The sequence below is a fragment of the Adiantum capillus-veneris genome, chromosome 7 (assembly GCF_014529385.1).
Source record: "Adiantum capillus-veneris isolate H3 chromosome 7, ASM1452938v2, whole genome shotgun sequence".
NCBI classification, from domain to species: Eukaryota; Viridiplantae; Streptophyta; class Polypodiopsida; order Polypodiales; family Pteridaceae; genus Adiantum; species Adiantum capillus-veneris.
This window is the reverse complement of record NC_140937.1, coordinates 61,715,436-61,728,585: the sequence shown is the minus strand read 5'-3', so window position 1 is coordinate 61,728,585 and position 13,150 is coordinate 61,715,436. Positions and strand designations below refer to the sequence as shown.

Sequence of the window (13,150 nt, the reverse complement as noted above, 5' to 3'; positions counted from 1 at the left end):
ATAGGCACCATATTTTCAGCCAAGGAAGGCTTTATGGCTGGCTGGTCATTATGAAATTTGACCCTCTTTTTATCATGGTCTACATGTGTAGCATTTTGGAGCAATTTAGCCTCATTAAATACATCTCGGCTGCGTACAACCTTCCTGTAATCAGGTAGCCATACTCTGTAACCCATCTCACCCTCATCTCCATAACCCATGAAGATGCCTCTGATGGATTTCATGTCTAGCTTAGTCCTCTGATCTACAGGCACATGTACAAATGCCTTGCAACCAAAAACACGCAAATGGTGATATGAAGCAGGTTTGCCAGACCAAACCTCTTCGGGAATGCCATTATCCAAAGCACGATTTGGAGAACGGTTGCATACATGAACTGCAGTTTTCAAAGCCTCTCCCCAAAATTCTTGCGGAAGATTAGCTGTGGACAACATGCAACGTATCCTCTCACAAATTGTGCGGTTATATCTCTCAGCCACGCCATTAGATGATGGATTATAAGGGACTGTTAACTCCCTTTTAATACCATGCATCTCACAAAAACCATTAAATTCACGTGATACATACTCTCCCCCATTATCTGTTCTTATGGCCTTTAACTTGAGACCCTTTTGTGTGGTCACAAAAGCATGAAATCTTTTAAAAGCGTCAAAAAAATCACTCTTGTTTTAAGTACATACACCCAAGTCTTTCTAGTGAAATCCTCAATGAAAGATACAAAATAGCGTGCACCACCATGCGAGTTCACAAGCATAGTGCAAACATCTGAATATACTAAATCAAGAGCATGCAACTTTTTAGAGACACCAGACGAATAAGAGAACTTCACTTGTTTACGATAGATATAGTCTTTACAAAATTCAAGGCAAGGACCTTTTACATCAAATCTCCCAAGAGAGGAGAGAACCTGTAGTCCTTTCTCTCTCATATGGCCAAGTCTCTTATGCCAAAGTTCCATTGGACAATGAACTTTAGCCATAGCAACAAACTTGCCAGGTAAGGCCTTGCAATGCAAACAGTACAAAGTTCCCCTTTTGCTGCCCTTCACAATCAACATAGAACCCTTTTGTGTTTTCCAAGAGCCACCACCAAAAGTAGTGAAGTAGCCCTTTACATCCAGCTGCCCAACTGATAGCAGACTCTTCTTAATGCCAGGCACATCATGCAAAACAAGTTCTTGGCCATTTTCCAAAGCCAAGTGAATGGTGCGAGCACCCTCAATGTCACATGCATAGTTATTACCCAAGTAAACTTTACCCAGGTTACCTGCAGTGTATGCAGCAAAAGACTCCAAAGGAGTTACATGAAATGAGGCACCATTGTCTACTATCCAAGACTGAGACAGTCCATCATAAGTTGAAAGCAAAGCATCAATAAGGTCTGGCTTCGTGATATACATATCACTTGCCATAGCCACAACATCATCAAAGACACTCGAAGCTATGACAAGTGCTTAGTCCACATCAACAATTTCCTCTATGACCACACTAGAGGCCACATTTGCCTTGCCAACATCCTTGGAAGAAGAGGAGGTGTCATCATCACCTTTAGCATCTTTTGCATCCTTCTTCTTCTTACCCTGCTGCTGCTTCTTCCTCTCAAGCTCTTGCTTGTAAAATCTGCAATCAGGCTTTTTATGGCCTTTGCGTCCACATTGATAGCAAGTTATATCTTGAGATTTTCCCTTGCTCTTACTTCTACTCTTGCCCCTGTTAGCTACATTGTTCCTTTTCTCTGACCTGCCTCTTACATGATAAGCTATGCCACTGCCTTCACCACTGGTTTTCCTCCTAATCTCCTCATTGAGAATGGAGCCTCTTACGCCATCATAGGATAAAGCAGCATTGTTTGACAATGACACAACAAGCGCTTCCCAACTGTCGGGCAAAGTCATCAAAAGAAAGATAGCTTTCAACTTGTCATCAAATGGTTGCAGCCTTGAATCCTGAAGTTGACTCAAAACACCTGTGAACGCATTCAAATGCTCAGATGTAGGCTTTGCCTCATCCAATTCCATGTTTACAAGTTTCCGCATGAGATGAACTTGATTCACAGGAGTTTTATTCTCATACGTACTAGTCAACTTTTGCTAAATAGCATGTGCAGTGTCAAGACGCTTAATATCAGTAAGCACATCATCTGACACAGCCATTTTGATATAAGCAATAGCCTTTTTGTTCAGCTTTGCCCAATCTGCATCTTACAAGTTTTCAGGTTTTGCTGCGAGCAATGCATCTTCACAATCTTTAAGGAATAGAATGCCTTGCATTCTTTCCTTCCACAAATCAAAGCTAGTGCCATCAAATCTTTTGATTTTCATCAAAGACTTTGACTCGCTGCTACTTGTAGATGCATTGGAAGTCATTTCGATGTAAAATAGACAAAAAATTCACTGCTGTAATTTTATAACAGCAGACTGCAAGTTGCAATTTTAGCCTCTTACAGGCTCAGAGAACACTATAGAAGTGCAAGGAAACGTAACACTGGGTTACAAACACTTTATCCAAAGTGTACAACAGTAAAAGAGATAAATTTCAGTAGTAAATACTGAAATTTCAACACACACATGAAGCATACATCCTGTGCATGAATGCTCCCACTTCAGCAGTAAAACAAAGTGCATTTGCAACAACCTCAAACCTGCAACTGAGGTAAAAGATGTTGCAAAATGTATTTTCAGCAATACATAGACTCAATGGGAAGCATCCACGAGTAAATACATGTGTTTATTGTCACATAAACCTCCTGTATATGTGAGAGAGGTCTCAAACTTTGCTCAATTGTACCACAAATTGCAATACATGACACAAAATGTCCAGAATTGCATCACATTTGCAAAAGCCCCAAAAGTTACTACACAATTTGCTGAAATTTCTGAAAAATCAGCAAAAGCCCTCAATTTCTCAACTCGAATCCTTGAGAATTTCTCCTGTAATTACATCTGTAGGCGTAGACTTGAATAATCTTGCACTAATGTGCAAAACCCCCAAGTTTAAAGTGACAATTTGTTGAAATTTACTGAAATTTCAGCAAATAGGGCAAAATCCCCAATTCTCCGGGTGGATTGGTGTTGCCCAAAGTGTCCCAAATGTACCTGTAACACTTGTGCTTGCTGTAATTAACAAAAAAAACTTGTTTTTGAAGAGAAACAGCCCGAAATGACCTGTTTTCAGCATATAAGCACTTGTGGGCTGAGGTATTGTCTTTCTTGAATCCGGGGAGGAGAGAGAAGACACCTGCGCTTGCTGTTTATAGAGAGAGAAAACTGCGTAGGAGAGAGAAAATGAAGATTTCTCGCGAGGGAATGCACGCCGGAGTAGGAAACTTGGCTCTGATACCAGTTTGAAGTGATAGAAGGGCTAGCGATGGATGTAGAATAGCACACGAGCAGAGAGAGAGAGAGTGCGAGCACTGTTGCAGAGAGAGGGAGAGCGTGTACGATTTTCTTAGTGTGTTTCTTGGGCACACAACTAAAAGCCCTATGTTTTATTATTATGTAAGGGTACAAACTTATGACCATTTAAATGGCCTTTGGGTGTGAGCACACCCAAGTATAAAAGAATGAATAAATGAGTAAGAGAGACTATAAGAGGGCCTTTAGACCCAACAGCCCCCAGCTCTGAAAAAGCTCCCACTTAAACTAAACCTCACTGAAGGCATATAACAATGACCATAATGTTGTATATACCACACTATCAAATCAGCAAATGCCCCAAATTTATATGTACATAAGTTGCATACTAAGATTGTTCAGTTTGACGCAAAAGTCCTTAAATAATTTCTACAAAGCTGAAACTTTCAGCAAGTCTCCAAGCACTCACTGTCCTGTAGGCACCGCAAATAGCCTGCAATTGCTATCCAAGGCCTGCAAATTTGCAACTGACTTGCGCCTGCAGCTGTGAGCAGTAAATGACCTATAGATGGCCTGCGCCTGCAGTTGCCTGTGAGCTGGAACTGACTTGGGCACCCTCTTCAGCCCTGCGCGTTGAGTCTGCTGCAAGCTCTGTGCGTCCTACACCTGTTGCGCCACCTGCGCGCCTCTTCAGCCCTGCGCCCTGAATCTGCTGTAGCCTCTGCGCGTCCTGCACCTGCTACGTCACCTGCCCAGAGAGAGAGAGAGAGAGAGAGAGAGAGAGAGAGAGAGAGAGAGAGAGAGAGAGAGAGAGAGAGAGAGAGAGAGAGAGAGAGAGAGAGAGAGAGAGAGAGAGCTTTATTAACGTCTACTAGTGACCGAACTCGACCTATGAGACAAAATCGATGTACAATTGTCAATGCCCTCTGGGTGACCAGAAAAAGGACAAAATATAACATGAAATAAAATAAAATAGGACTGAACTAGTAGGATAGGAGTGATGAGTGGAGTGGGGTGGGAGATGGAGCACTAACATTAAGGGTATGTGAAATATATGCGTAGGGTTGTGCAAGAATGCAATGCAAACTAGCTAGCTCCATCCAGTCCCATAATGAGGATGTAATATGTGATACATAGGCGAGAGAGAGAGAGAGAGAGAGAGAGAGAGAGAGAGAGAGAGAGAGAGAGAGAGAGAGATGCAATGAAATGAAATGTAATATTAACGTCTTCAAAAGGCCAAAATGACCTATGAGACCAAAAGGTTACAATTGGTGAATTTAATACTAGGTCTGGGTACGAAAAGTACAAAGAACTGAAAAGAAAATAGTGGGTAGGGGTGGGGTGAAAGCTGATACAAAGGGAAGACAAAGGGTGAGCTGATACAATGGAGCTCTTTGACAATCAAGGCATCATATACATATACATCAGTATCCGGGACGGCTCCTATGTCGCGCCAATATGGTATGGATCCTCTGTCGCAGTCTGCGTCGATATCGAGAGGGCCCTCTCATCTGTGGGCGACGGGACCGCCCCAACTCTATTGCCCGATCAAGTAGTATGCCTTTGGTACCTCTGGTGTTGTTATGCTGTGGGAGCTGCTTGAACTCCTCTATGTTTGACTGAAAGAAATCTGTGACCTTCCGTTGTCATTGGATCTCTCTCATTGTGCCTCTCTTCAAGAGGTCCTCTTTGTGTTTGCGAATCTCCAGTAAGTATAATCCGAGGCATCTCTAATCCTAGTATCTCATGGCTGTAGAAAGTGGCCCAAAACCCTCTCTGAATAGACAGTGAAAGCGGCTCATATCTCATAGTATACTGGGCAGTGACATGTAATGTAGCTCTGTCTCTGGCTCTATTTGGCACACCTGACAAATCTTGGACTCAGCGGGTACTCCTCTAAATCTGCCTGTCTTGATCTGTAGCTAATGTGAGGATGTGCGTATCTGACCAATAACACATCGTATCCGGTGGGATAGATGAGTATCCATGTATCCTGGTCTGATCACAAAACCATCCTTCGTGAGTTGGAGAAGATGCTCTCTATAGAAAGTCATCTTCGTACCTAGCTCATGTGTAGGTTGTATCCATGTTCTCTTTGTATCCAACTGAATCAAGTCCTGTCTGATGAGCCTAGTAATCTCTGCCCTTGTGAGGGGGATGGAGGGTGCATCTAGAGAGTACTGAAATGGGGGTAGCTGGTCTATACTAAAGCCATGTAACTGAAACCAAGATGCCATCTCTCCTTACCAACATGATTTATCTCCGTGCAATGCAAGCTGTCGCGAAGACTCTAGTGCTAATCGAACATTATTCTTTTTAGGGAGAGCCCAAGTGCTATGCATAAATGAAACTGATCGAGTGAATGCCTCCACTACCAATGGAGGAGCAGCGAGCTCTGCCCTAACAATGTCATGTGGTACTGAGGCCTTGGCCCTAATCATCCGAGAAATCATAGGCACCAATGGCTTCTCTGAGAGAGAGAGAAAATGAAATGCAATGTTATATTAACGTCTTCAAAAGGCCAAAACGACCTATGAGACCAATCTGTTACAAAATAGTGAATCTGATACCATGTCTGGGTAGTAGGTACAAAGAGACTAGAACAAAAATACTGCTACTACTAGAATCCATCCTCATCTGCACTCTGGATGTCGAGAGAGTATGGCTCGAATCCTCTGCTGTAGTCTCCGTCGATGCTATGTGTGGCTGTTTGGATCTCCGTAGCTCCAGTGCTCAATCGATGAGAGTGCTGGTAGTGGTTGAATGAGTGTGGGCCGAGCTCTGCAACGATGGCTGCTCCTCTGGCTGTCCCATATCTAGTGAAAAGAAATCTGTAATCTGTCTTTGGGATTGTCTCTCTCTAGCTCTCCCCAGTAAAGTGTCTATATCTGTGTAACTCAAGTAGATATAGCCCAAGACATCTCTGATCCTCATAACTCATGACCCTAGAGAAAGGACCAAAACCGTCTCTGAATAGGCAGTGGAAACGGCCCCGAATCTCATACTACACTGTGCAATGACATATGTAATGTATCTGTCTCTGGCGAGAGAGAGAGAGAGAGAGAGAGAGAGAGAGAGAGAGAGAGAGAGAGAGAGAGAGAGAGAGAGAGAGAGAGAGAGAGAGAGAGAGAGAGAGAGAGAGAGAGAGATGGATGAAATGTTATATTAACGTCTTCAAAAAGCCAAAATGACCTATGAGACCAATCTGTTACAAAATAGTGAATTTGATACCATGTTTGGGTACAAAAAGAGTAGAACAAAATTGCTATTGCTAATAGAATCCATCCTCATCTACACTCTGGATGTCGAGAGAGTATGGCTCCAATCCTCTGCTGTAGTCTCCGTCGATGCAATGTAGCCCCTCTCCTCAATCGTGGCCGTCTGGATTTCCGTAGCTCCAGTGCTCGGTCGATGAGAGTGCCAGTAGTGGTCGAATGAGTGTGGGCCGAGCTTTGCAGTGATGGTTGCTCCTCTGGCTGTCCCATATCTATTGAGAAGTAATGTGTAATCTGTCTCTGGGATTGTCTCTCTCTAGCTCTCCCTAGTAAAGTGTCTATATTTGTGTAACTCAAGTAGATATAGCCCAAGACATCTCTGATCCTCATAACTCATGACCCTAGAGAAAGGACCGAAACCCTCTCTGCATAAGCAATGGATACGGCGCCGAATCTCATAGTACATTGTGCAATGACAAATGTAATGTAGCTTTGTCTCTGGCTCTAGCTGGCATGAGAGAGAGAGAGAGAGAGAGAGAGAGAGAGAGAGAGAGAGAGAGAGAGAGAGAGAGAGAGAGATGAAATGTAATATTAACGTCTTCAAAAGGCCAAAATGACCTATGAGACCAAAAGGTTACATGTTGTGAATCTAATACCAGGTCTGGGTACAAAAAGTCCAAAGAACTGAAAAGAAAATAGTGGGTAGGGGTGGGGTGAAAGCTGTACAAAGGAAATAGGAAGTACAAAGGATGGGCTGATACAATGCAATGGAGGTCTTTGACAGTCCAGGCATCATATACATATACATCAGTATCCGCGCGCGAGAGAGAGAGAGAGAGAGAGAGAGAGAGAGAGAGAGAGAGAGAGAGAGAGAGAGAGAGAGAGAGAGAGAGAGATGAAATGTTATATTAACGTCTTCAAAAGGCCAAAGTGACCTATGAGACCAGAAAGTTACAATGCGGTGTATCTAATACAAAGTCAGATTAACAAAATGAATTAAACTAGGATAACAAAATATAATTACTGCGGGATCCTAAACTAAGCAGTACAATGTGAAGACAATATGGGAGGGGATTAGAGATCCATCTTCATCTGCACTCTGGACGACGAAAGAGTATGGCTTGAATCCTTTGCCATAGCCTTCTTCGAAATTGTGTAGCTCCTCTCCTCCCTCGGGGTCGTCTAGATCTCCCTAGCTCCAATGCTCGGTCTATGAGAATGCCAGTAGTGCGGGTAGACCTCTCCACCGTCGCTGGTTGCTCCTCTGTCTGTTCTTCTGGGTGTACATTATCTAGTGTAAAGAAATCTGTGATCTGTCTCTGGGGATGTGTCTCTTCACCTCTCCTCAGTAAGGTTCCTCTATGCTTGTGTAACTCAAGTAGATAAAGGCCAAGACATCTTTGATCCTCATAACTCATGACCCTAGATAGAGGCCCAAAACCTTCTTTGAATAGACAGTGAAAACGACCTCGTATCTCATAGTACACTGTGCAATGACATATGTAATGTACTTCTGTCTCTGGCTCTAGATGGCATAAGCGACATATTCTGTTATCTGCCGGTGTCCCTCTGAATTTGATAATCTCAATCTCGAGCTGATGTGAGGACGTGCGTATCTGGCCAATGGCACAACGCAAACAATGCGAAAGATGTGTGTCCATATAGCTAGGTCGAATCACAAACCCATCCCCCGTGAGGTGGAGAAGATGCTCTCTATAGAAAGCCATCTTTGTGCCCAACTCTTGTAATGGCTCTATCCATGTCCTTCTCGTGTCCAGCTGGATCAAATCCTGACGGATGAGTCTATTAATCTCTACCCGTGTCAGAGACCTCAAGGGTGCCTGAAGAGAGTATTGAAAAGGAGGCAACCTATCCATGGTGAAACCATGTGTCTAAAACCATGATGTCATCTGAGCATACCAGCATGATGTATCCCCATTAAAAGCTAATTGTCTGGAGGACTCTAGAGCCACCCTGGCATATCTGTCTCTGGTAGTATCCCATAGACTGTGGAGACTGATCTTGTGAGCGCCTCAATCTCCATAGGGGGGGCAGCTAATTCCGCTCGAATGATATCATGCGGTACAGAAACCTTGGCTCTAATCAGCCGAGAGATCATAGATACCAGGGGCTTCTCCATACGCCTCCACCCATCCTGGCCTATAGAAGGTCCCCAAACCTGCACCCCATATAACATAGTAGAGGCTACCAAAGTATCAAAGAGCCATAGCTTTGTCCTAGGTTCCTGGAACTGAACTTGTGAACACATCCTCTCCATTCCTCCCAGAGCCGCACCGGCTCTAGTTAGTCTAGTCTCTGCTGCTCTTCTCAAAGAAAATCTCGGCCCCGTGAAGACTACCCCCAGGTAAGTGTATGCATCTGTATACTCCACAATCTCCTGACCATATTTGAAAGTAGGTACTGATCTCCTGACCCGTTGCGGTGTGGTGTTAAACACCATAACCTTTGTTTTACCTAGGTTTACACCGAGGCCACTATCGTCTACAAAACTGCGTAGTGCGTCCAGATGTCGTTGCATACCTTCTGGTGAGTCAGATATTAGTACAATATCATCAGCATATAGCAACAATGGGATCCACGTCCCTGCCATTTGGGCACCCCTGTCACCCTTTCTGTCAATGTAATCAGACACCTTATCCACATACATACCGAATAGAGTAGGAGACAATGGGCAACCTTGTTTCACTCCAATAGTAGAGTGAACTAAATCAGATACCCCTTCTGGAGTGCGTACATGTCCCACCACTGATTTGTACAAAGCCATTATCCCCCAAATTACCTCTATGGGCACCCCCATCTCTTGCAGTCTGCGCATCGATCGAGCCCTTGGTACCATGTCAAATGCTTTGCGAAAATCCACAAAGCTACAATAGATCCGTCTCCCATGTGCTCTGCCCTCCTCAATGATGGCCCTGAGTGTCAGAATATGATCAAGAGTGGAGAAACCCCTCCTGAAGCCGGCCTAACCCTTTGCTCGCACACCCTCGCCCTCTGCCCAGCTACTCAGGTGTTGCTCCAGAATAGATGCATACAATCGTGCCAATGTGTGTCCAACCATAATAGTGCGGTAATTCCCAGGCTCTGTAGGGTCACCAACCTTGAAGATGGGCACAATATTAGACAACCTCCAGGTCTCAGGTAATCCCTCACACATGGCACGATTGAACAACACTGCGAGAACCTCCATCAGCATATCCTTGGCATGTATAAAGTGCTCCGCTACTAGACCGTCATGATCATATGCCTTCCCGGTCCTCATCCTGTCGATGGCCCTTCGTACCATCTCAGGCGTGAAGAAAGTGCTCGTAGTTGGGCAAGGCATGGTAGGGTCTGGAAGGGGTTCCTGTCCCGGAACCGTATATAATGATGTCGCATATTGGCCCCACACATCAGGTGAAGTAATCACTGGGGGAGGAGAGTGCTCATGGAAGAGTCGCCATGCCTCTCGTGAGTCCCTACTCAAGAACATCTGATATAAGTCTCGCTCCATCTGAGCTAGGTAAGCTCGCTTCTTCCGTCGCACAAGGCGTCGGAAAGCAATCCGAGACTGTTTGTAAGTGATGACTCCTAACAGAAGATCCCTCTGAAGCTGTGCCCTCATCTCTCTGCATTCCTCATCATACCAACTATTCTGGGGCATGCTCCCATCATGTCGTCTCTTACCCGGTTGAGTGTGTGGATATGCCATTGATGCAGCCCCATGCAGAGTCTCAGTCAGTATATTGGTGCACTCCTCCACTGAGAGGCGTGTACCATTTCTGCCAGCTGTGCCTTCCAATAGACGGTCCGAGATCTCTGTATAAACGAAATCAGTCTCTGGTGTAAATGTATAGCGGGTGTGTGGCCTGCCTCCTGGTGTCTGGGTTGTACTATACTGAAATTTAACGGACAGTGTCAATAGAGCATGATCTACTGCTATGCCCACTGGCCTCGCTCCCACTGTGAAATCCTGAATGTAGGGGATAAAGCTTGGTTGTGTCATAACATAATCTACTGTACTGGCCCCATGTCTATGTGGAAAGCATGTGAAACCGGCTGCTCCAGGAAATCGCTGTAAGCCATTAAGTATGGCTAATCCATGTGTGGTCGTCATTTCCATGAGGTATCTCTCATACTCCGTTTGCTCTCTGTCATCTGAGCATCTGTCAAGCCCCAACTCACCCGCATCCAGCTCTCGAAGCACCTCATCTGAGGTGTCATAGAAGACTGTCTGCGAGTTGCCTGTTCAGGCATTGAAGTCCCCTAGGAGAATGATATCACCATCCCTTGAAAACTCCCAAATGTCATCATCTAGGATAGAGAAAGGCGACTGCCCTCTGGATGCGGCATACATTGATGTACTGGTAGGAAAGTAACATATGGCAATATATAGGAATCGACCTGTGTCAGGTCTCAGTCTCACCCACATATATCTAGCATGATCATCTCTTCGTACAATATGCAGTAATGGTTGTAGTTCCTCTCTGAATAGCACTGCTACTCCTCCTGAACCTCTACTCCTGTGCTCAGATCTCGCATTTGTCGTGTGAGTTGTTTCCCATCTGTATCCCACCACATGTGGCATTACCTGTCCAGGGGCCTGATGAGTCTCTGAGAAGAACACAATATCCTTGTCTTTGAAACTCTCCTCAAATGCACCCACGTCCAACCTCATAGACCCATTACAGTGCCAGGTAGCCATCTTCAGTGTGGTCCCATAGGTCTCGCACCGTCATGCAGTACGCCGCTCTAAAATCACCACCCGTCCATCTCTGTAGAAGGCTATCTTTCCCTTCTCCCTTGCCGGTGTAATCTCTGGCATTACCTCTCTCATATGTGCGAGCTGTGAGAGGGTCAGGTCATCACCGAGGAAAATACCTGTCTTTTTGAGAGTAGGCCTCTTCCTCAAGAATTCCTTCTTCTCTTCCGACGAGGGGAAGCGTAGTATGAGAGCTCTCCCCTTTGAAGACTCTCCCGGGCCATCACTTTTCTTACCTACCCTCCATGCCTTTGTGTGCAAAGGCTTTTCCATCCCCATCATGGATGTAAGGCTTGTGACCTCTTTCTCCACGTTGTTTATGTCCTTGAGACCGGTCACTCTCACATGCAGTGCTCGCATCCGCCTTCTTTGTTCCTCTTCGAGAGTCATGTTAATAAGCGGCGGTGTACAAGGAGTTTCTTGACCTTTCCCTTTCTTGGCGACCTCGATCCATTTTTCAGCCTCGTCCGCCTTTTTCTGTGTCCTTGTTATCATCTCCGCCCATGAAGATGTCTTTGCCACACTCAGCTTCTCTTCCTCTGTGATCATCCTTACATGTTCCTTAATTTCCTTGATTTCATCAATTACCGAGGGTTGAAATTCACCTTCCTCTAGTCCATTGCTTACTCTATCAGCAAGCTCCTGTTTAAGGGCTGAGACTTCTTTTTTGAGTACCCGTATCTCGGCGTTTGGGTTCTCCTGTTTGAGGGCTGATACTTCTTCTTTGAGTGTCTGGATTTCTGCGTTAAGGCTCTCTTTCTCCTTCTTCCACTGTGCGCCTTCATTGAAGACCATCTGAAGGAGGTTGGCCTTCTCCTTCTACCATCCTTCCATCTCTGTTTTCCATTCCTTCATTTCCCTCTCCATCTGCGTCATCCGCTTATTCGTGAGCATGAAGGTTGCCTTTGCTCGCGGCTTGCAAACAGGTGAGGCATTGGCGGCTTCTGTGTCCTGTGCAGGGTCTTCTTCAAGTGGATCCATTCCGGTGAGGCCCAAAGAATCAGAGAGAGAGAGAGAGAGAGAGAGAGAGAGAGAGAGAGAGAGAGAGAGAGAGAGAGAGCGATAGATGGGCTGAGGAGAGGGGGGGGGGGGGGGGCGCGATAGATTGACGAGGGGGCGATAGACTGAGGAGAGGGTGCGATAGACAAGGGGGGGCGATAGACTGAGGGGGTGTAAGTTAAAATTAAATTAAATTAAAGGGGGGGCGCACGCGATAGACTGAAGGGGGGGGGTGCGATAGACGCGGGGGGGGGGGCTGAGTGCGATAGAGAGAGGGAGCGGGGCGGGCAGCGCGAGAGAGAGAGGGGGGGAGCGCGGGAGCAGCAGGGGGTGTGGGAGAGAGCGCGAGAGAGAGAGGGGTGCCGGAGCAGCAGGGGGAGAAGCGCGAGGGCGGGGCAGTGGCGGGCAGGGAGCACGAGGGGCAGGGGCAGGGGCAGGGGCAGCAGCGCGAGAGGGGGGGGCAGCAGCAGCGCAGGGGGCGGGCAGCGCGCGCGAGCGAGAGAGAGAGAGAGAGAGAGAGAGAGAGAGAGAGAGAGAGAGAGAGAGAGAGAGAGAGAGAGAGAGAGAGAGAGTTATGTACAGGACCTTCTTGGGCATACTATGTGGTGGCTCCCTTGCAATATCTTGGTTGCTTCATTGTTGTTGTAGCATTAATCTTGCTTGGCGGACAGACATTAGAGGTGTGTAGCTGTAAGTGGATCTATATTTATGTTGCTGTATTTGTGGAGCACTATGCTGTTAAAGTTTCTGTATCTGTGGGGCATTATGCGAGACTTTATGTTGCTTTTAATTGTCCAATCAGAACTTTTGATGAATATAAATGTG

At 45.8% G+C, this 13,150-nt stretch overlaps 1 protein-coding gene across 1 annotated transcript in view; it reads left to right on the top strand.

Moving 5' to 3' along the window:
• LOC147453952 (GABA transporter 1-like) overlaps positions 1–13,150 on the top strand; it is a 195,583-nt gene that overhangs the window by 137,556 nt on the left and 44,877 nt on the right. The window contains exon 3 of the mRNA XM_086515996.1: positions 12,908–13,005. Coding sequence (XP_086372122.1) covers positions 12,908–13,005 — 98 coding nt within the window. The remainder of the gene's footprint in view (positions 1–12,907; positions 13,006–13,150) is intronic.